Below are 20054 nucleotides of genomic sequence, written 5' to 3' on the forward strand. Positions count from 1 at the left end.
GAGATTCTCCAATAAACTTCACTGCCAGTTCAACAGAGACCACTAGCCAGTCGGCACTGTTGCATCAGAAATTTTAATGGACACACAAAAGTTAGATTTTTTTAAAAAGCTAGCAATGCAAAGGCTGCATTTTAAATAATTCGGTTTACTTCCATTTTTGCCGTTGCTTTTAAAATCCCAAACAATCAAACTATTGACTGACAACACTCTGGTAAGCTTATTCTACATACAGTTACTTACAGGCAAGGATGTGCTTGCACTTAGGAGGCAAGTGCCAAAAGCTAAAATAGCTCATTAGTCTGTCAACACCCGTTAAGTAGTAATATTGTACCACATAAGCAGATAGGAACAGATGGACCTCTATTTTTACAACCAACCTTATATGGAATAAACAGTTCCTTTTTTTATACCCAAGGAACTGAGATTCTAGTGGACGATATTGGAAAAACTGACATCTAAAACTGGCACTAACACAGTGCAGAACGAGAGGACCAATCACTCTTATATTAGCTTGACATTGGCTCTCTCCAAATCCAGTTCTGAAAAATGTTGTCACTCTATCCCAAAGAGAGTGAAGCACAAGAGTTGGTGGAAGCAGTAAGCCATTTCTCACACAACCCAGGATACTCCGCAAAGGGCTTCTGTTAGTCAAAAGGCTGTGTTTAAGCCCGAGCCTCTCTACCCCCACCCACCCTTTCGCTCTCCGGTGGCTGTGTGTGTGCACACACATGAAACAGAGTTCCTCTATGCTAAAAAAAAAAAGAGAGACCCAGGATTGCTTTGTGTCTTAACCTCAAAGGAGGCAAACCAGAGGAAGCTGCATCAAGCAGCAAAGAAAATAGCAGTCCCTGCTGGAGGAAGGAGAGGTGGTGGTGGTGGGGGGTCCTTTGGTTTGATCCAAGCCTCAGGGCTGGGCAATTTTGGCAGCTTCTGCCTTGATAAGAGCAATCAGATCTTGGTTGATGAGGAAAACAAAGCGCAAGCTGGCAATCTGGAAAAAGAGGGAGGGAGGGAGAAGAGAGTTAAATCAGTCTGTTCGTATAGATTCTGCTTTCGCACCCAATTAAGACATGAGCCACCTTGAGAAGTTTTTCTACCGGTGTGGAGATCTGCAATGGCAGCTAACTAGAAGGTTCTTGAACTAAAGTGACTCATGTGTCTTCCTTCTTTGCCAGGCTCTTATTAATGCAGCCTCCCCATCTGAGAGCTGCAGTCCCAACCCTTCTGAAGGTGCCACCCTCATGAGAACTGACAGCATGGGCTCAACTGAGTCCACGCAGATAGGCTGTAACCATGGTGCAGACCCACTGGTAATTTGCCCTGGCTATTATTACGAAATTTACAGCAATATTTATATTCTGGCCACTTTAAGGAATTCCAAGCAGTTCAATGTTTAAAAAATACACAGGTAACAGTTGGCAGAACAGTAGCCAATCTAAAGTTCTCAATGCTTTAGTATAGTTAAGTCCTCAAAACCAAAATAAAAAAATAACACAAGAATAAAAATGATCGATTCAGCATCGATTAGTAAGAAATTCTATTTAATTTAATCTGAGCTCTAAATTCCCAGTCTTCCCATCCTCTAAAAGGAAAAAAAAAACACGACTAGAACAAGAACGTAAGACAAAATCTAAGTCAAACTCTTTCGGCTATGAAGGACAGCCGGCCCCTGCTCACCTCAACCACAGAGTTATTGCTGAGTTTCCACTTGCTGCCACAAAGCACTGGACGCCCATCAACATAAATGGGCCGTCGGCCTTCATTGGCCAAGAAAAAGTCCCCGTTGTTCTTCAGCTTGATGACACCTAGGTGCATTTAGGAAGAGATGACAACGACTTGGATTTTCCCAGGAGGAAGAGAACAAAGCCGCTATGGACTGTCACTGGGTCCTAAGCCACATGGATTTAGGCCACGGCCACCATGCCAGCCACTGCCTTTAAAGAACTCGTTGACCTTTCTTGAGAAACGGTTACCTTCAAAAGTTAAAGAGCCGATCTCCCACCCAGAGAAGGTTCTCAAACTGGGCAGCCTGATGAATGGCCACTGAATACAGGTAGTCCTTGACTTACAAGGTTATAACACCCCCCCTTTCTCCAAAAGCTACTTACGACCTGATTTCAATGTTACGACGGATGCACACCCACCTACCCACCCACAGTCATGTGATTGCATTTTGGGCTCTTAGCAATCGGCTCACCTTCCTGGCCTTTCTGTAGCATCCCGTGGTCATGTGACTGCGGTTTTTGATGCCGTTGCCAGTTTGTAACGCTTTACTTCCAGTTTCTGACAAAAAAATGCCCATTGGATTAAACCGATTTGCTTAGTCATGGTGTTCACTTAATGACTAGGGCATTCACTTAACAACTACCCCCAAAAAAAAAATCAGCTCAAGTCATGCCTCAATTTACAACGGCAATTCCATGCTCAATTAGTTGTAAATCGAGGACTACCTGTATGTACTTTTTACATGCTGATAGTAAATCTATGAGGAAAAACCACAGAGCTGGCTAGGGTCCATAGAATTTTACCTAATGCCTGAAAGATTTCATAGGGTCATTAGAACAACAAATAGCATCTTACTTTTGCCCTACTTTCAAATTTTAAAGACAGCTGTTTCTTCTAGCAAAAAGACAAAAACTCTCGGGCATCTCGCACTGTGAAGCCAGTGTATCAGGAACCACAAACAATACTCTGGGATCTGGTTCCTCATAGTAATGCTTTCTTAACCATGGCTGTACGTATCTTGCCCAACAAACTATCTTTTTTTTTCCTCAGTAATTCAGAGGCAAGAATCACTTCCGGTACCTTGTTTGCGGGAGATTTTCCAAGCAGGGCCTTCCAGTGCCAGATCTACATCAATTTGATTGTCTTTGGTGGCTCTGCCAAGCGTGATCTAGAAAAGGAAATTAGATAAAGAATTCACTTTGCGTAACAAAGCGGTGACGGTTTTGCCGGCTTCAGCGATCAAAATGAATAAGGTGAACTGACACAGTACATTGTTTTTGAGTTTGCAAATGCTGACTTTTCTAAAAGACCACATGATGGCATGGAGACAAGCAAAGATAAGTGGGGAAAAAGAAGCCAAGTTCATCACTGGATTGAAAAGTACACTTTTAATATGGGTTCTCAGGTTGTCATTTTGTCACAAAGTAAATTACATAGATCCTAATGGAGTAACGGTAAAGGTAATGTAAATCAGAAACCAATATTCATTTTCCACTCCAGTGCCAGTACAGTGTTATCTTCCGCTGTCTGGAAAGAAAATAAAAAATACCAATATCTCTTGAATTAAAAACTGTTCTTCTATCAAAACCATGAGCCGGTTTAGCTCACGCTGGTAAAAGCCTGTTATTAAGAACACAGTAGCCTGCAATTACTGCAGGTTCGAGCCCGGCCCAAGGTTGACTCAGCCTTCCATCCTTTATAAGGTAGGTAAAATGAGGACCCAGATTGTTGGGGGGGCAATAAGTTGACTTTGTAAAAATATACAAATAGAATGAGACTATTGCCTTATACACTGTAAGCCGCCCTGAGTCTTCGGAGAAGGGCGGGGTATAAATGTAAACAAAACAAAAAAAAAAACGTTCTTACTGAAATAGCCCGGAGTCTTCGATCTTTCAGAACACACAAATATGCCATGTACCTCAAAATCAAATGCAGCTTGATTGTGGCGCTTGATTTGCGTTATTGAAAAATGAATCAACTTCCTCTCCATGATCCAAGCTGGTAATAAGGAGTTCACCTCCTTAGTTTTTGGGCATGGCTGAATGAAAGACAGAACTCACCTCCCGGGAGCGCATGAGGTAGCGCACCATTCGTCCACGCAGCACCGCCAAGGTTTGGTTATCAAAATCAGGGGAGCTCATCCCTAGGAGGGAGAAAAAACCCAACAACAGACTGGCAAGGTTTTGGAAAATGGAGCTGATCAGTAGCAAGCTTGGCAAGAGCAAAGTGCCTAGGCTCGCCTTTGGCATATAAGTTTAATAAATAAATATATCAATCGTGCTCGGGTGTTATTTATACCAGCGGTCCCAAACCTTTCCGGCTCCGCAGACCGGCGGGGTGTGCGTGAGAGGGGGCAATTTTGTGTGCGCAACCGAATCCCCTGCACGTGCAAATCCACACGTCAGGCACTGGACCCAGCTGTTCCTCTTCTTCCTCATCAGCCACCTCCGGACCTGGGGGCTGTTGAATCTCCATCTGAGGGCTGACGGATGGTCCAGGTTCTGCCTCTGTCTCTCCTCTGCCAACTCCACTCCCTCTTCCCTCTTGGTGCTCTCAGGTTGCCTTGATGCTGACCCTGACTCCCATGCCTCTTCCCCCTCTGATTCGGCTAGCGGAGGGACCGGCAGCTGACAAGCCAACACTTGTATGCTCACCCGCCAGTTCCCAATGGGCCGCTTATATGCTCACCCGCCAGTTCCCAATGGGCCGCTTATATGCTCACCCGCCAGTTCCCAATGGGCCGCTTATATGCTCACCCGCCAGTTCCCAATGGGCCGCTTATATGCTCACCCGCCAGTTCCCAATGGGCCGCAGACCAGTACCAGTCCACAGATCAGAGGTTGGGGACCCCTGAATTATACCACTCCCATTTCAAAGCTTGGCTTCCATCTACATCCTTCCAAGATTCTCCGGTAGCTCTTTCCACTACAAGAGGCCTCTGCAGACTTTTCTCACCTGTTATACTATCCACCAGCACTTGCCATTTGTGTAGCTCTTGCTCTAGCTGCCGAATCTCACGCTTCTGCCTGCGGTCTGCCACAGTCAGTTCTGCAAGGAGGAAGGTCACAACCATACGTTTAACAGAGAAATGCCACGGCATTATTTTATAATAACGGTATACATAATTTCCTAGAAATTCTGGTGTGTGTTTGTTTTTCAAATCCCCTTCCTTAGATTTCCTACCATCGTTCAATCTTGGCAGCTCTTTCTTCCCCTTTTTGCAGGAAAGCCAAGGAAAGGCTCAAGAACATGGCAGAAATCATTTGAAGAATCCTAGCATTTTAAGCCCTCGCATCTCTTCAGCAAGGCTTCTTCCTTCGTTTGGCCCTGCTGCTGTCAGGCTTCTGACTTCAGAGGTTCTTACCAAAAGGAGGTAGAAGGCCCTGTAGCCTCGCTTCCTTAGACATCAAGCAAGTAAAGTTCAGCCCTACTTTTCTTCCCCAGCTTTCCAACACGGATTCTAATCCTTTGAGTTAGTATTTCCGAGTCTTTTGACCAAACAGAAAACAATCAGAACCAAAGCCAATAATGCAAAAACACAGCCATCTGAAGAGGAAGCTTCTTTTCAATCTATACATAGCTTCACGTTATCAAACCAAATCTAACTCACCATGTTCCAACACTTCATCCCGTACATCTCTATAGGGAAAGGGGAAAAGGGTAGAGAGAAAAAGAGAGAACGCAGACGGTTAAGCAGATCATAGACTGCCCCTTGATTACTCCAGGAACAGTTTGGCATTTGCTTCTATTCTATATGTCTGCATCTTAGGTCAGATTAAGACTCTACCGCTGGTGCAATACAGGCAACTTCAAAAAGCAAACAGCTAACCATTTCCAGCTGGAGTTCCCCAGGACAGCCAGGCTGAAGATCAAATGGAAATGAAAGGCGCTGTAAAAGCTAGTCAATAACTGTCATCAGATGACATTCAATCAGTCCGCTGTGGAAGGGAACAGGAGTGGCTTCAAACTGTCACTCTAAACACTGAAGGAATGTTTGCCCACCCCCAAGTCAGCTCACTGGCACAATACTCTATGGCTAAAAGGAGAGAAGGGGGAGGGATCTACCAGCTTATCACTTACTTCAGCTTGCTGTCATCTATCATGTCTTCAGCATCTGAGAAGTTGAGCACCTGGTCTCCTTTGGGCAGTGGCTGCACTGCAGAGAGGAGGGCACAAGGGTAGTTTAGAATTTAGAACCCAGGCTCAGGCTCAGGCTCAGGCTCAGGCTCAAGGCTCAGCCAAGGAATCAGCAGACCGCCTTACCTGTTTGATCGTCCAGGAGGTAGTACTGCTTCATGAGCTGCCAATGTGTCTGCAAGACTTTAGCAGTGCGGGAAGGGTAGAAAATCTCTGGGTGTTTGTGCAGCAGATCTTGGAATGTATCCAAATTAGGCTGACTGGTCTAGGCAAACAGCAGAAAGGGAGTGAAAGGAGGAGTTCTTATTACACACAGTGGTGTTTATTGTTATTATTGTAATTTTTTTTTACTACAAAGGATCTTAATATAGCCATGGTGGCACAGTGGTTAGAATGCAGTACTGCAGGTTACTTCTGCTGACTGCCGGCTGACTGCAGTTTGGCAGTTCGATCCTGACAGGCTCAAGATTGACTCAGCCTTCCATCCTTCCATGGTTGGTAAAACGGGGACTCAGATTGGGAGGGGGAGCAATAGGCCGACTCTGTAAACCGCTCAGAGAGGACTGTAAAGCACTGTGAAGCGGTATATAAGTCTGTTGCTATTGCTAATCAGGTTTAAGTTTACCTCAAGCTGGTTGTGCAATGCATTTGCTAACTTCAGATTTCCTGAAAGTCCATCGCAGTAAGGTTTGCAATGGCACCAACTCTAAAATGCCTCTAACCTGGCCTATTATACTATCTGTATTAACTGGAGAAACAAAGAACAACTCTCATAAAAAGCTTTTCTGAGCACTGAGAAGAGGAAATTGCTATGAGTTATAAGGGGGAAAAGCAGAACTTAAAGACTGATACTAAAGGGCTCTCAGAAACCCAAGTTTGCTTTGTCAGGCTGGGGGTGTGACATCCAGGTTTATTGCTCCTTACCGATCCCACTTTGCTTAGCAGCTGTTCCTCTGCTTTGCTGAAAAGCACTTTGCTCTGCATAGATGCAATGGCTTCAGGATGCAGTTGCCTCATTGCTTGGCAAGACAGCCTGTAGAGAATGAAGACAAAGGAACCAAAAATTCATTGGCTTCACTTACTCAGTGGGATTGTTGTCTGTCCAAGCGTCTCCAGCAGAAAGAACGAAAGAGGAAAAACAAGGCTGTAAACTGAACCTCTCTCTTCATTAATATGCAAACAGATTCAATAAAGTCCCAAGTAGTTGATATAGGCATCCTGTCTTTTTCGATGGGGGTATGTCAGGATTTTTCATGCTTTAGAAAGCTATCCTGATATTTGCATATCCAAAGAAATGCAAGATGACCATTTCATAGTTGGAGATGTCAGAATAAACGTTTCATATTTATTCCAGCACCGATGAACTAGAAACTAGTTCTCTCAACTTAAAACCACCTCCCCTCTCAGTCATGTTTAAGAATTTTATTATTTTTCTACTGGTGGGATTCCAGTCTTTAGTGCCACATGATTAGAAAAACCTTCTTTAGCTAAGAAAAAGTAAACAAAATATGGACTGGGAAGTAGAACATCAAAATATCTCTTACAATGATCAGGAATCATTATTCATCTCTGCTATGAAGACACGCTTATTTAGAACAAACATAACTGCATCAATATTTAAGCTGGACTACTTTGTTTTAACCCTCTGGAAATCTGGAATCTGTGCTACTTTTATGTTTCTTCCACCTGTGGTTCTATCAGGCCATCAACGATGTAGCAAAATCCACGTTCTGCTTTTACTACATGGTGTGCTATCTCTGTCCCATAAGAATTGCAGGAGGAATGGATGAACCACATGCAGGAATGTTATCTAAATCAGGAAATGGCCAGTTTCAATGAAAACAACCAGTTCTGTCTCAGTCTTTTTTTCCTGCTTCAAGCTTGACTAGCCTTCTGGACTTGTCTTGGACACTCTGCCTAGTGGCGAACCGGATGAAACAGCCAGGCAGCAGCAGGAGCCATGGTTGCAGAGGAAGCAGCCAGCACGAGAACAGACCGTAACAGTCCTGGTACAAGCAGACCACGTCTGCTGCTGGAGACTCTTTACTCTCTCCTTGGCTGGAACACACTGAGCTTGCGTCTTCCTCAAAGAGGAAAATTTAATTGCTTGATCCAATTTGCAAGAATTGGATTGAGCAGTCAGATCACACCCCTGTGGTATGGAAGAAAAGATCTCGGCTGGTAATGGCACCTGCAGCAAGCTGAAATGACACCCAGGTGATGACACCTGTGCAGTTGCATCTGTTTGTCGTCTGTTCTCCCTACCGACAGTCATGCGAGGTGGTAATCAACACTGCTTCTCAACAGCTGTGAAACGGCACATAAAATGGGAGAAAGGGTGGGAACCCCGATCATGCTTCCCCACATAAGGGGAAGGTTCCCTCAATGAACCCTCACTGGGGTTTCAGGGGTTCTCTTTCCTACCAAGAGAAGCTAAAGAAGTAGCAGTAGCAGCTATGCTGAAAGGAATGGGGAATCCCTCGCCAGACAATCACTTCCATATAATAAGGGTGGCAGAGAGAGACCTAATATATACTTTGCCGCATACATAGCCACACATAACCTTTAATTCCAAGGCTCTGCTTAAAACTGTTGTTATTGTTGTTATTAGTTGCGAAGTCGTGTCCGACCCATCGCGACCCCATGGACAACGTTCCTCCAGGCCTTCCTGTCCTCTACCATCCTCTGGAGTCCATTTAAATTCATGCCTACTGCTTCAGTGACTGCTTAAAAGTAGGGCCCGTTAAGCTTCCAAATAAGAGCACATAGCAGTAGCACCAGTGGTGAAATGCAAGTTTTTTTTGCTACCGGTTCTGTGGGCATGGCTTGGTGGGCATGGCCAACCTTTTTTTTTTTAACTTTTAAAAGCATTTTTACTAACCTATTCGCCCGAACCGGTAGTAAAAAAAATGCTTTAAAAAAGTAAAACAAAAGGTTATGATGAACACAGCTGTGCTGCGCGATCGTCGGAACCTTTTTTTTTTTTTTACTTTTTTAAAGCATTTTCTTACTATCGGTTCACCCAAACTGGTAGTTTTTATCACTATCAGTTCAGCGAAACCGGAGCGAACTGGTAGCATTTCACCCCTGAGCGGTACCCAATATTTTCACCTCCGCAGACTGGCAGTAAAGGGGAAATGGGATGGTTTCACATCCCTGCCCTCTGCTTGCACAAATGGAGCTTCACACACTCGTGGGCTTGCCTGCTTGCCCACCGCTTGCCTGGCCCAGTTCCCAGCCGGCCACATAACCGGGGGCTGGAGACCCCTAACATATAGGATCTCCACAAATGCAAGTTCTCTGGAAACTAGACCAACACACATTTATCTTTCAGCATACCAGAATGTTTGTCTCCCCTAAGAGAATGATCTGCTTTTAGTCCCCACTGGTCCTGGCTCAGGTTGCCACCTGCCTAATTTTGGAAACAAGAGAGTGGGAGCCTTCACCAGAGCTCTTTCCTCTCCTTTTGAGAATCAAGATTGTGTGAATATGACCAAACTTACTTGGAAATCACAGGATCATAGAGGAGCGCATACCACCGCTCTTGGATTTCTCGCAGATTAAAGCGACAGCTGAACTTCACTCCCAGGTGCACAGAGGTCAGATCATTGGTCTTCAGAGAGAAAGAAAAAGAGGTCTCAGTTCTAGGGTGGGCAAAACAGTCCGGTTTGGGGCAAGGAAGGAAAGGAAGGAAGGAGGGAAGGAAGGAAGGAGGGAAGGAAGGGAAGGAGGATAGAACAATCAAAAACTGATTACAAAAAAATGCTGGGGAGGAATGGATGTTTCTAGAAAATCAATATACTTCTGCAGCTAAGGTGGACTGAGTCAGGCCACTGACCAATCAGCTCCAATATTGGTTCTACAGCTAGTCCTCGTCTTACTAGCATAATGGTGCCTCCCACTGTTGTTATTAAGCAGATGCGGTGGCCGTAAAGTGAATACAGCAGTCCTAAAGCAAACCCATTTTTTTTGCTATGCAGCATTTTTGCTGAAAACCAGAAGTGAGTGCCAGGTATTGGAAAAAACATGGTAAAATGTAATTATGTGACCACAAGACACTGCAAATGGCAGTCAATGCAGGCCAGCTGCAGAGCACCCAATACGCGATTACCCGTGGGGGTGGGGGGGAGTCCATCATCGCTTTGGTTGCTAAGCAACTGATTGTAAGTTGAAGACTACCTGTTCTAACTGGTACCGGCACACATTAAAAAGAGTCAGGAAGAGGGTGAGAATGGTCTCCAGACATATTTGGAAGAGAACCGCTTAGGAGCCTCAGGTAAGCTATTCTAGTTTTCCTGGTATCCAAAGGATTTAAATAGCCTTTCTGAGCCACGGTGAATAAACATCTGGAACTTGTGTTCTCTAACCGTAAGTTCATTCCACTACCTGAAGCACAGCATTGATCAGCAACAGATCATCGGTGGGTTTCCAGCGGCCCAAATCCTTGGTGACCTGCAAGGGTTGTTTGCTCTTCTTCATCCGTTTGGTGAGGCTGGGATTTGGAGCAGGGCTTGGCGTGACAGGGGTTGAGATGGACTTGGACACCTGAAGAGACAGAGGGGGAAGATTATTTCACCTACTCAATGAGTCTTCTGCAGGCCTTACATTTAGAAGGCAACCAGGAAATGGAAGCCCCTGGATTCCTGTTTTCCTACAAGGACATAGGAATCTAACTTTGCTTGGCAGGATTGGCTTATTCCATGAGAGGATTTTTTATTTTTTTTATTTACATTTATATCCCGCCCTTTTCCGAAGACTCAGGGCGGCTTACAGTGTATAAGGCAATAGTCTCATTCTATTTGTATATTTACAAAGTCAACTTATTGCCCCCCCAACAATCTGGGTCCTCATTTTACCTACTTATAAAGGATGGAAGGCTGAGTCAACCTTGGGCCGGGCTTGAACCTGCAGTAATTGCAGGCTATTGTGTTCTAATAACAGGCTCCTAACAGCCTGAGCTATCCACGGCCCAACTTTCAAACCAGCCCAACTTTTAAAACATATTGTCAGTTACAGAGAAACAAAAGAAGACTGCTTCTAAAGAAACTGCCAGTCAGACTTAAAAATGAATGGGGGGGGGGGGGAAACAACTAAAAGGTTGGGCACCATTATTTCTCAATATGTATCTATGTATTTAAGTTATGCCCGGATATTTTGTACCGGAATGTGGATTCAACAAAAGAGTCAGTTATATTTAAAAAGGTAAAAAGTGTCTTGTGTGCGGCATGGACAACAATAAGAGGATTTCTGAAGGCCCTCTCCCAGCAAAACACAATGATGCAAATCGGTCACTGACTCACCTTCTTCTTTTCACTAGAAGATGGCTCACTGCCAGAGCAGCGTCCCGGCTCCACCCCGCTGGGGCCTTTGGCCCGGCTGGATGATTTGGCAAGGCTGCTTTCTACCAGCTCATCATCAAATTTCTTCCGCTTGATGAACCTAGAATGGTGAACATCCGCATTGCTGTAATCTCAAGGAAACAGCTACCCGCTTTCTTTAACAACAGGGAGTCACGGATGACTTCAGTGGACATTCTTTCACTTAATAGAATTGTGTTCCAAGTCTTTTAAGAAAAGCCTAAGCTATAGGTGCAGAGGGCATAATTAGTCATTAATAGGTCAACCAGCATTTTAACAAGTGTTCCACATTTGCACAATTACCCTCAGTCACTTGGCTGATTAATATGCAAATCACATGCAATGATTTTACTGTCACACTTTTGCAGTAATTAAGAGCAGCAGTTATTTCCAGTTAGCTTTAATTCAATTTACTTGAGACTAAGATTAATTGTTGGTGTAGAATTCTGGTTAGTGCTGACTGAAAGTAGTGACTGTTCCAGGTTAAAACAATACGTTTAATCATGGGAAAGCTATTAGCTGTGGTTAAGAATCTGCACAGGATAAAATGCTCTAAGGCAGGGGTCTCCAACCTTAGCAACTTTAAGACTTGTGGACTTCAACCCCCAGAATTCCTCAGCCAGCTTTGCTGGCTGAGGGATTCTGGGAGTTGAAGTCCACAAGTCTTAAAGTTGCCAAGGTTGGAGACCCCTGCTCCGAGGGACTTAAATGCATTATAGGAACATGTCTCTGTAGACATCATTGTTTGAGACATATTTTATTAATTTATATGCAATTCCACAAGAACAGATCTTGTTCCTTAGAGCAGTAGCATCTAGGGCAGGGGTCCCCAAACTTGACAGCTTTAAGACTTGTGGACTTCAATTGCCAGAATTCTCTAGCCAGCATAGCACAGGAGAATTCTGGGAGTTGAAGTCCACAAGTCTTAAAGCTGCCAAGCTTGAAGACCTCTGATCTAGGGCCATTTGACCCCATGAAATGTACTGAAGAAAAATCAAATACTGTTTTCTAATCAGCAAGAATACAACTATTCTCTTTGTTTTTAAAGAAATAGCAATTAGACTTAGATACCGCTTCACAGTGCTTTACAGCCCTCTCTAAGCAGTTCACAGAGTCACCCTATTGCCCTCAACAATCTGGGTCCTCATTTTATTGACCTTGGAAAGATGGAAGGTTGAGTCAACCTTGAGCCGGTGAGAATTGAACTGCTGGCAGTGGGCAGAATTAGCCTGCAAAACTGCATTCTAACCCCTGTGCCACCATGGCTCATTTTATGTTCAAGAAGAGAAGAAATATAGTCACTTCTGGTATGTTTTATGACTCCCAGGATTCCATCCTTTTCTCTCAATTAAAGAAATACCAAGGGAAACTGCTACGTTTGGCTGGAAAACTACAGTTTGATTAGACAGTTTGTTGCCAACCTCCTGACTTAATCGGTGCAAATTAAAAGAAAGCAAAACGCTTTGTGATTGCTCCAAAAGTTGCAACTTCAATAGGTTTTACTCAAAATGACCATCCATCTTTTAAACATCCTCAGAAAACAATGGTTACATTGCATCTGCATATGAAAAGAATCCAGCCTATTTAACCATCCCTTAGCCCTCATTTCCAAGAAGCATCGTTATTTCTAAATTTCAAATTCTCAACTCTCCAAAATAAAGATATGTTTGAAAGCCAGATGTCTTCCTTTTCCTGGATCACCTTCCTTCCCAACCACGTCCATCACAGTACCTGGATGAGCTCCGTCGTTTTGGAATGGCACCCGATACTTGCGACGAGCTCCTCTTTTGTCCTGCTAGAGACTCTTCGTCTTCGGAGCGGCTAGCTGTACCCGACGCCATCGGTCTGGAATCCAAAGTGTCTGCCACAGAGACAGGAGCACAGATTCAGTGCCTAGTGGTAACTAGTTCCGATTGGATCCCAAATTGCAGCCATGCCTATTAGGTAGCTGCTGCAGAGAGAAGCAAAGGAAAGCACTTTTGTGCAAACTGATTATGGGTTCATCTCTAACCAGCAGTCTCAGAAGTCTAAAAGAAATTGTATAAAGGTAGTCCTCGACTTACAACAATTCATTTAATGACCATTCAAATCTACAACAGCACTGAAAAGTGATTTATGATTTATACTTTTCATACTTATGACCTTTGAAGCATCCCCGTGATGTGATCAAAATGCAAACGCTTGACAAATGATTCATACTTATGACTGTTGCTGCGCCCCAAGGTCATGCAACCACCTGTTGTGTCTTGCCCGCTCTCACCGCAGCTGGGGTCTGCTTATCTGCTTCCGAACGCTGAAGAATGTCCTCCCGGCCCCAGCCCTGGCTCCATGCCCAGACAGGCTGAGGAGGGGGCATCTCCCGGCCCCAGCCCTGGCTCCATGCCCAAGCAGGCTGCAGAGGAGGGAGCACCCCGGCCCGGCCCTGGCTCCATGCCCAGGCAACGGAGCAGCTAGACCTCCCCTCCTCCACAGCATGTGAGCCTGAGGAAAGTTTATTTCCAACAGCTGCTGATTGGAGTGACCCTCGCATCAGAAGACTGGATAGGCGGAGGCAACAGAAGGAAGGGAGGGGCAGGCCTTAATGAGTGCTGAGTCATGGAGCCACACCCCATGGCCTATATAAAGGATCTGCTTTCTGGCAGTCTCTGAGTCAGGCAAAGTCGAACTTATCTTGCTGAAGTCACTTTCTGGTCTCCTGCCTGCTCTGAGGACTTTGCTAGGACTTTGGGCAGAGCTGCAGAGGCAAGCCTGGTTTGGATTTCCCTGACCCGGCCGTCAGTGGAGGAGTGGGACACGACACCACCTTTCGCAACCTTACGACATTCCCACAGCACTAAGTGGGGCAGCCCTGAAAATCCAAAGAAAAAGATGGTCTCCAGGGCTGACACCAAGTCAATGGGGAAGCCAGATTCATTTAACAACTGGGTTACTAACTTATCAACTGCAGTGATTCACTTGTGGCAAGGAAGGTCGTAAAATGGGGCAAATTAACAAATGTCTCACTTAACAACAGAAATATTGGGCTCAATGGTGGTTCTAAGTCAAGGAATATATACTTGGCATATATAACTTAAAAGCAAGTTTAAGTTGTACTTGGAATATAGAACTTAAAAGCAAGTTAAGCACCCGTTTTATTCTAATACATTTTTGCTTGGGATTATACTATAATTGATTTCAGAGGAAAATAAGCAATATGCCCCACTACTATAATTAGTATTACATAGAAGGCATATTTCCATCATGATGGTTTTCGAGGAAGATAACAGTGGACATAAGCATTTTGGTTATTGTTCTGCTTGGTTGCCAAGAGCAGCTACGGGAAGTCCTTGTTTCGCAACTACAATTGGTTATAGAGACTCAGTCATTAGGTAAAGTGATTGCTAAATGAAAAATCACTTAGGACTGTGACTGTGTTTATGATTTTATTTCAACTTTCCCTTGCTTTACATTGTCAAAAGGATAAAACTCCAAACAGTCTGACGAGCCAAACACAACTCCAGAACTCTTTTCACAAAGAAGCCAAGGTAAAAGGGCAAAACTTATAGCTCTTTTTTTCCCATTCCTGCCCTTTGGAATGCTCAACCTGGCCCTGGGATAATTAACAAGGAGAGAATTGATGTTTGTGTTTACATTCACTGGAAAGGAAGGAATTACAAGACAGCGCATAGGTACTCCTTGACTTAACTCGACTCCTTGACTTACAACCGGTCGCTTGGCAACCTTCAAAGTTACAATGGACCCACTTTGGGGCTACTTACCACCAGGATTCTGATAGTTGGGCATTCCCTGACAGTCACATGACTGAACTTTGGTCACTCAGCCACACAGTCGCATTTACAGTTGTTTGCAGCACCCCATGGTCTCATGATGTTTTACAAGGGCTTTTGCTGAAAACCTGCCCTCACTTCCAATTTTCAGCAAAACTGCTCTTAGGAACAATTGGCCACTGAATGACCAGAGTGTCACAGCAGCTGCCGCGGTTTGTTTAACTGCTTTACAACTGTCACAATTTACAACTATGATGGGCAGGTTCCACTGCAGTTGTAAGTTGAGGAGTACCTGTAAATCAGGCAAACAATGGAGAATAAGCACTGAAAAGAATGAACTAGATCTTGTTTGCCAGCTGACCAGGAACTGCTTAGACCAGGGGTCCCCAACTTGTGGGCCGAGACCAACTACCAGGCCACGGCCTATTTGCAACTGGGCCGTGTGAGTGGTGGGCTGGCATGCGTGCACAACCCAATTCACATGGGCACAAGCATTCACAGTCCCACTTGCATGAGTGCTGGCATTTACAGCTCCACTCATGGGAGTGGCGGGCCACTCACAAATGCCACTGTGCATGTGGACACACCTGCCCCTCTCACAAAACCATCTCCTCTTCTCCCCTCCTCCCGCGCCAGGTCGCTAACCTGGACAGATTGGGGAAGGCTGGCTTAAGGGGTGAAAGAAAATCCTTAGTGTGGAACTGATTAGGGTCATCTCAGAGTCAGGCAGAACTGAGCTTGTTAATTTGCAGTTAGTGCTTTTTAGCACTCTTTAGAGCTATAGCGCTCTAGAGAAAAGCAGCTCAGGATGAGAGAGGTTGTTTAGGCCAGCGGCCCCCCAATCTTTTGGGCACCAGGGACCAGTTCTGTGGAGAGAGTTTTTTCTGCAGACCAGAGTGTGGTTTTGCGTGCTGCCTGCATCCCGCAGATGGAGCTTCACTTGTTTGCAGGGCCCGGTTTCTGACATGCCGCGGACCAGTGCTGGTCCACAGACTGGGGGGTTGAGGATCCCTGGTTTAGGCAATCTCTCCACTCGTAGGGAAGGAGAGAAAACAAGTGGGTCAGGCACAGCTCAAAGCATACTGACCGACTAATGGTGACTACATGACTAAGAGAGACAATCATACATCCAGGCATCAGTCGCAAAGTTACTTTTTCATCACAGTTGTAACTGCAAATGGTGACTGTCCCAGATGTCACAAAACAAGGACTACCTGTACACTCAGTTTGGAACTCAGTCTTTGGACCAATCATTATCTTTTAGCTCAGCTTTTTTCCACAGTTTCATTGTTGGAATATTAAAATGAGAGAGAGTTCTCTCCAAACACCATCTTGAGTTCTTGAAAGGACAAAAAGTGATGATCCTGAGTTATTCCTGAGTTATTTATATGTGAATGTTGTTTATTTGGCCAGAGTATGGAAGTAAATTGCCACTTTTCTTCTTCCAGGATATTTTTTTCAATCTCCTGTTTTATTTTTGGGACAGCTTTGGGACAGTCCACTTGTTTCCTATCTAAGTATTAGCCACACTAAGCTTGTTTGTTATTTCAATATGAATTTGTTGGTTGATTTAGTGAACAGTTGCTGCCACTTACTGGGCCAATTAAAAGAAAATACAGTCATGGCCGAAAATGTTGGCACCCCAGAAATTTTTCCAGAAAATCAAGTATTTCTCACAGAAAAGTTTTGCAGTAATACATGTTTTGCTATACACATGTTTATTCCCTTTGTGTGTATTGGAACAAAACAAAAAAAGGGAGGAAAAAAAGCAAATTGGACATAATGTCACACAAAACTCCAAAAATGGCCTGGACAAAATTATTGGCACCCTTAACGTAATATTTGGTTGAACACCCTTTGGAAAAAATAACTGAAATCAGTTGCTTCCTATAACCATCAGTAAGCTTCTTACACCTCTCACCTGGAATTTTGGACCACTCTTCCTTTGCAAACTGCTCCAGGTCTCTCTTATTGGAAGGGCTCCTTTTCCCAACAGCAATTTTAAGATCTCTCCACAGGTGTTCAATGGGATGTAGATCTGGACTCATTGCTGGCCACTTCAGAACTCTCCAGCGCTTTGTTGCCATCCATTTCTGGGTGCTTTTTGACGTATGTTTGGGATCACTGTCCCGCTGGAAGACCCAAGATCTCGGACACAAACCCAGCTTTCTGACACTGGGCTCTACAGTGCGACCCTTTGGTAATCCTCAGATTTCATATGCCTTGCACACAGTCAAGGCACCCAGTGCCAGAGGCAGCAAAACAACCCCAAAACATCATTGAACCTCCACTATATTTCACTGTAGGTACTGTGTTCTTTTCTTTGTAGGCCTCATTCCATTTTCGGTAAACAGTAGAATGATATGCTTTACCAAAAAGTTCTATCTTGGTCTCATCTGTCCACAAGACGTGTTCCCAGAAGTATTTTGGCTTACTCAAGTATATTTTGGCAAACTGTAGTCTTGCTTTTTTATGTCTCTATGTCAGCAGTGGGGTCCTCCTGGGTCTCCTGCCATAGCGTTTCATTTCATTTAAATGTCGACGGATAGTTCGTGATGACACTGATGCTCCCTGAGCCTGCAGGACAGCTTGAATTTTTTGGGAACTTGTTTGGGGCTGCTATCCACCATCCAGACTATCCTGCGTTGCAACCTTTCATCAATTTTTCTCTTCTGTCCACACCCAGGGAGATTAGCTACAGTGCAATGGGTTGCAAACTTCTTGATAATGTTGCGCACTGTGGACAAAGGCAAATCTAGATCTCTGAAGATGGATTTGTAACCTTGAGATTGTTGATATGTTTCCACAATTTTGATTCTCAAGTCCTCAGACAGTTCTCTTCTCCTCTTTCTGTTGTCCATGCTTGGTGTGGCACACACAGACACACAATGCAAAGACTAAGTGAACTTCTCTCCTTTTTATCTGCTTTCAGGTGTGATTTTTATATTGCCCACACATGTTACTTGCCCCAGGTGAGTTTAAAGGAGCATCACATGCTTGAAACAATCTTATTTATCCACAATTTTGAAAGGGGGCCAATAATTTTGTCCAGCCCATTTTTGGAGTTTTGTGTGACATTATGTCCAATTTGCTTTTTTTCCTTTCTTTTTTTGTTTTGTTCCAATACACACAAAGGGAATAAACATGTGTATAGCAAAACATGTGTTACTGCAATACTTTTCTGTGAGAAATACTTGATTTTCTGGAAAAATTTCTGAGGTGCCAACATTTTCGGCCATGACTGTATATCAAGCTCAATTCCTCACTTTGTCCCTGTTATTTCCTTGGTAGGAATATAGAAATGGTTTGGTGTTGCCTATTTAAGTTCTACGACTCTGGGATTTCTGGATAGTCTCCCATCCATTCTGTTGTAACTCCTAGAAAAAAAACTAGGATATCAATATAATACAACAATAAAATGATACAACATTCAGGCCCAAAGTGGTTTAAGAGTGCTGTCACAGCTGCCTCTTTCGGTGTACAAAGTAAAATTACTAACATGACACGATTCCAATTCTGGATCAAAAGAAATACCAGATCCCAGCCCTACTTTAGCCGCTGCTTCATTCCATGACTTAAAAAGAAATACGACAAAATAAACAAATCAATATGATAGTGTGGTACAATGGTTAGTGATAATCTTTGCTCAGAATTTCAAATGCATTGATCTGGTTCTGGGTAACTCCCATTTTTATATCGGTGCAGCCTTGTTTAATAACCTGGAGCCCTCCCAGACGTGTAAAATATCGACTTATTTGAGAGCTGTATGCAATGAAATTTCATTTTAATGTATACCAACTAGTTGTACATTCAAATTGACAATAAAGTTCTTCTAAGCCCGAGTCTAACGTGATCAAAGATTATAGGAATTCATTGGGAGGACGACAGGTTAAGAAAAGGACTGATAGGATGAAAACAGATGTCCCAAAGCAAAGAATCTTGTTCAAAATTTGACAGCCTTCCCTAGTTTTAATGCCTTCCAGAAGTCTGGCCTTATGGGAATCTGGGATCCAACGTATTTAGAAGACAAAACAACTGCCTCAAGAAAGAAAGAAAGAAAAAAGCAAAAGCAAAACGATACACAATTAATGAAACCATGCAAACAAGGCGAATTAAATCAGCCCAAGCGAATCAGAGTGTAGATTTTTTCCCCAGAAAGGGGGGAAAAGAAAAGAGCGAAAGCAAAGCGCTTGCGCAGTTCTACTCCCTTCGCCCTTTTTGCGCATGCGCCCCCCCGTCCGCCTCACTCGTTCGTTTCCTTAACCAAGAAGCGAAGCTGTTCTCTCCATTTAATCTCAACCGATCTCAATATGTTATATAAAGGCTGTAGCGGCGTTACCTCACCATTCCCGATCGTTACGATAACAACAACAACGACTCCCGCCTCCCTCCAACGTCCATCTCGGAAACGCGAGGGGAAAAAAATCCCAATAACTTCCGGGGAAAGAAAAAAAAAAGGAAAAACCGACACAAGCGAAAGATCAGTTCCGGTTTAATTGTCGCCTAGCCGGGCGGAGGAAGCGGCCATTTTGGTTAAGGGCACCGTTCCACTGCTGTTTGTCCAGAACATGTAGAAACCTCATTGCCCTCAAAAAGATCTTTTTTCGGACATCGCGATTTCAGTTTATGTCATTCATTTCCTGATGTACCTGCACACCTTCTGATTGGCAGGAGGGTTTCGGTCTGCCACAGACATTTAGATCTAAAAAATCATTTTCTCAGCCTTATAGAGCAGGGGTCTCCAACCTTGGCAACTTTAAGACTTGTGGACTTTTGCTGGCTGGGGAATTCTGGGAGTTGAAGTCCACAAGTCTTAAAGTTGCCAAGGTTGGAGACCCCTGTTGTAGAGGAACTACGAAATACGATGGACAGAGTGCAGACAGGACGGTGGCTTGAATTGCTATAATAAGATGGATCAAATAAATCCATCCCAGTCTCCTTTTGGTTTGTCAGCGAAGTACAATTGTTAACAGAAGCTCGTGTTTCTGTCTCTTTGAGTATGAGTTGCAAACAACGGGATGGCATTTGCCTTGCTTTTGGGACTCCTCGGAGAAGTTGCAGTTGGGTG

General features: G+C 44.1%; 1 protein-coding gene across 6 annotated transcripts; it reads right to left on the reverse strand.

Moving 5' to 3' along the window:
* Positions 1-54: 54 nt before the first annotated feature.
* Positions 55-19421, reverse strand: MCRS1 (microspherule protein 1). Of its 6 annotated transcripts, none has more exons than XR_009153578.1 (14): positions 12951-13080; positions 11163-11301; positions 10249-10407; positions 9366-9475; positions 6787-6895; positions 5989-6127; positions 5806-5881; positions 5336-5364; positions 4681-4773; positions 3786-3868; positions 2806-2893; positions 2198-2283; positions 1678-1805; positions 55-991 (listed from the first exon to the last, which is right to left on the reverse strand). XR_009153578.1 is itself a non-coding variant. In XM_058170319.1 (14 exons), exons 2-14 carry the CDS (start codon positions 13058-13060, stop codon positions 905-907), a joined length of 1350 nt encoding a protein of 449 aa, XP_058026302.1. In that variant the 5' UTR covers positions 13061-13080; positions 19326-19421; the 3' UTR covers positions 55-904. The 6 variants fall into 6 exon arrangements, 5 of the variants coding, with proteins under 5 accessions (XP_058026302.1, XP_058026303.1, XP_058026304.1 ...); XM_058170319.1 differs by lacking the exon at positions 2198-2283 and adding an exon at positions 19326-19421; XM_058170320.1 differs by lacking the exon at positions 2198-2283 and adding an exon at positions 19331-19414.
* Positions 19422-20054: the final 633 nt, after the last annotated feature.

This window comes from Ahaetulla prasina, chromosome 2 (assembly GCF_028640845.1).
Source record: "Ahaetulla prasina isolate Xishuangbanna chromosome 2, ASM2864084v1, whole genome shotgun sequence".
Classification (NCBI taxonomy): Eukaryota; Metazoa; Chordata; class Lepidosauria; order Squamata; family Colubridae; genus Ahaetulla; species Ahaetulla prasina.